We start from the raw sequence: 644 nt of genomic DNA, 5'->3' as shown, positions 1-644 counted from the left end.
CCGTGGTGACTGTCAACACCCTGGATGGCTCTGTCACGCAGAACCACTTCCTGCTGGACCGTGACTCCGTGGTGGAGAGACCCTCCATCTTCAAGTGAGTGGGCTGGGGCCAGGGCCAAGGCTGGGGGTGCTGGGGAGGCTGGAGGCAAGGGACGGTCCCACCGCCTGCCTGTCCCATCGCAGCTACACCTGGATCGTGCCCATCACCTGGATGACACTGCAGAACACGGGGGACAGGCAGTGGCTGACCAGTGTCTCAGGTACAGTGCATCCCGCCCGGTAGGGAGTGGGGGTCCCACTGCAGGTCAGGTCCCCTGGGAGGGTATCAGTGGGGGGAGATCTGAGCCTTCTCTCCACCTCCCAGAAACCAAAACTGAGTTCAACAGCGTGCGCCTGCTAAACCTGAATGTCAGCGGGTACTTCCGCGTCAACTACAACCAGGAGAACTGGGACCAGCTCCTCAACCAGCTTTCCACCGACCACCAGGTATGTGGGGCTGGCCGGGGCCAGGGAGTGGCCCCCACCCCATGCACCCCACTCAGCGCTGGTGCTGACTTTTCCCTCTCTCCCAGGCCATTCCCGTAATCAACCGTGCCCAGATCATCGATGATGCCTTTAACCTGGCCAGGTGAGCTGTGCTGGCT

The 644-nt window shown here is 62.0% G+C and overlaps 1 protein-coding gene across 1 annotated transcript in view; it reads left to right on the top strand.

Moving 5' to 3' along the window:
* Positions 1-8: 8 nt before the first annotated feature.
* ANPEP (alanyl (membrane) aminopeptidase) overlaps positions 9-644 on the top strand; it is a gene marked incomplete at its 5' end in the record, with an annotated part of 2551 nt that continues 1915 nt past the window's right edge. Inside the window, 4 exons of the mRNA XM_010016550.1 lie at positions 9-94; positions 184-260; positions 365-486; positions 573-628. Of these exons, the coding sequence (XP_010014852.1) occupies positions 9-94; positions 184-260; positions 365-486; positions 573-628 (341 nt within the window). The remainder of the gene's footprint in view (positions 95-183; positions 261-364; positions 487-572; positions 629-644) is intronic.

The sequence above is a fragment of the Nestor notabilis genome, unplaced genomic scaffold, assembly GCF_000696875.1.
Source record: "Nestor notabilis isolate BGI_N333 unplaced genomic scaffold, ASM69687v1 scaffold23466, whole genome shotgun sequence".
NCBI classification, from domain to species: Eukaryota; Metazoa; Chordata; class Aves; order Psittaciformes; family Psittacidae; genus Nestor; species Nestor notabilis.
This window is presented reverse-complemented; position numbering and strand designations above follow the sequence as displayed.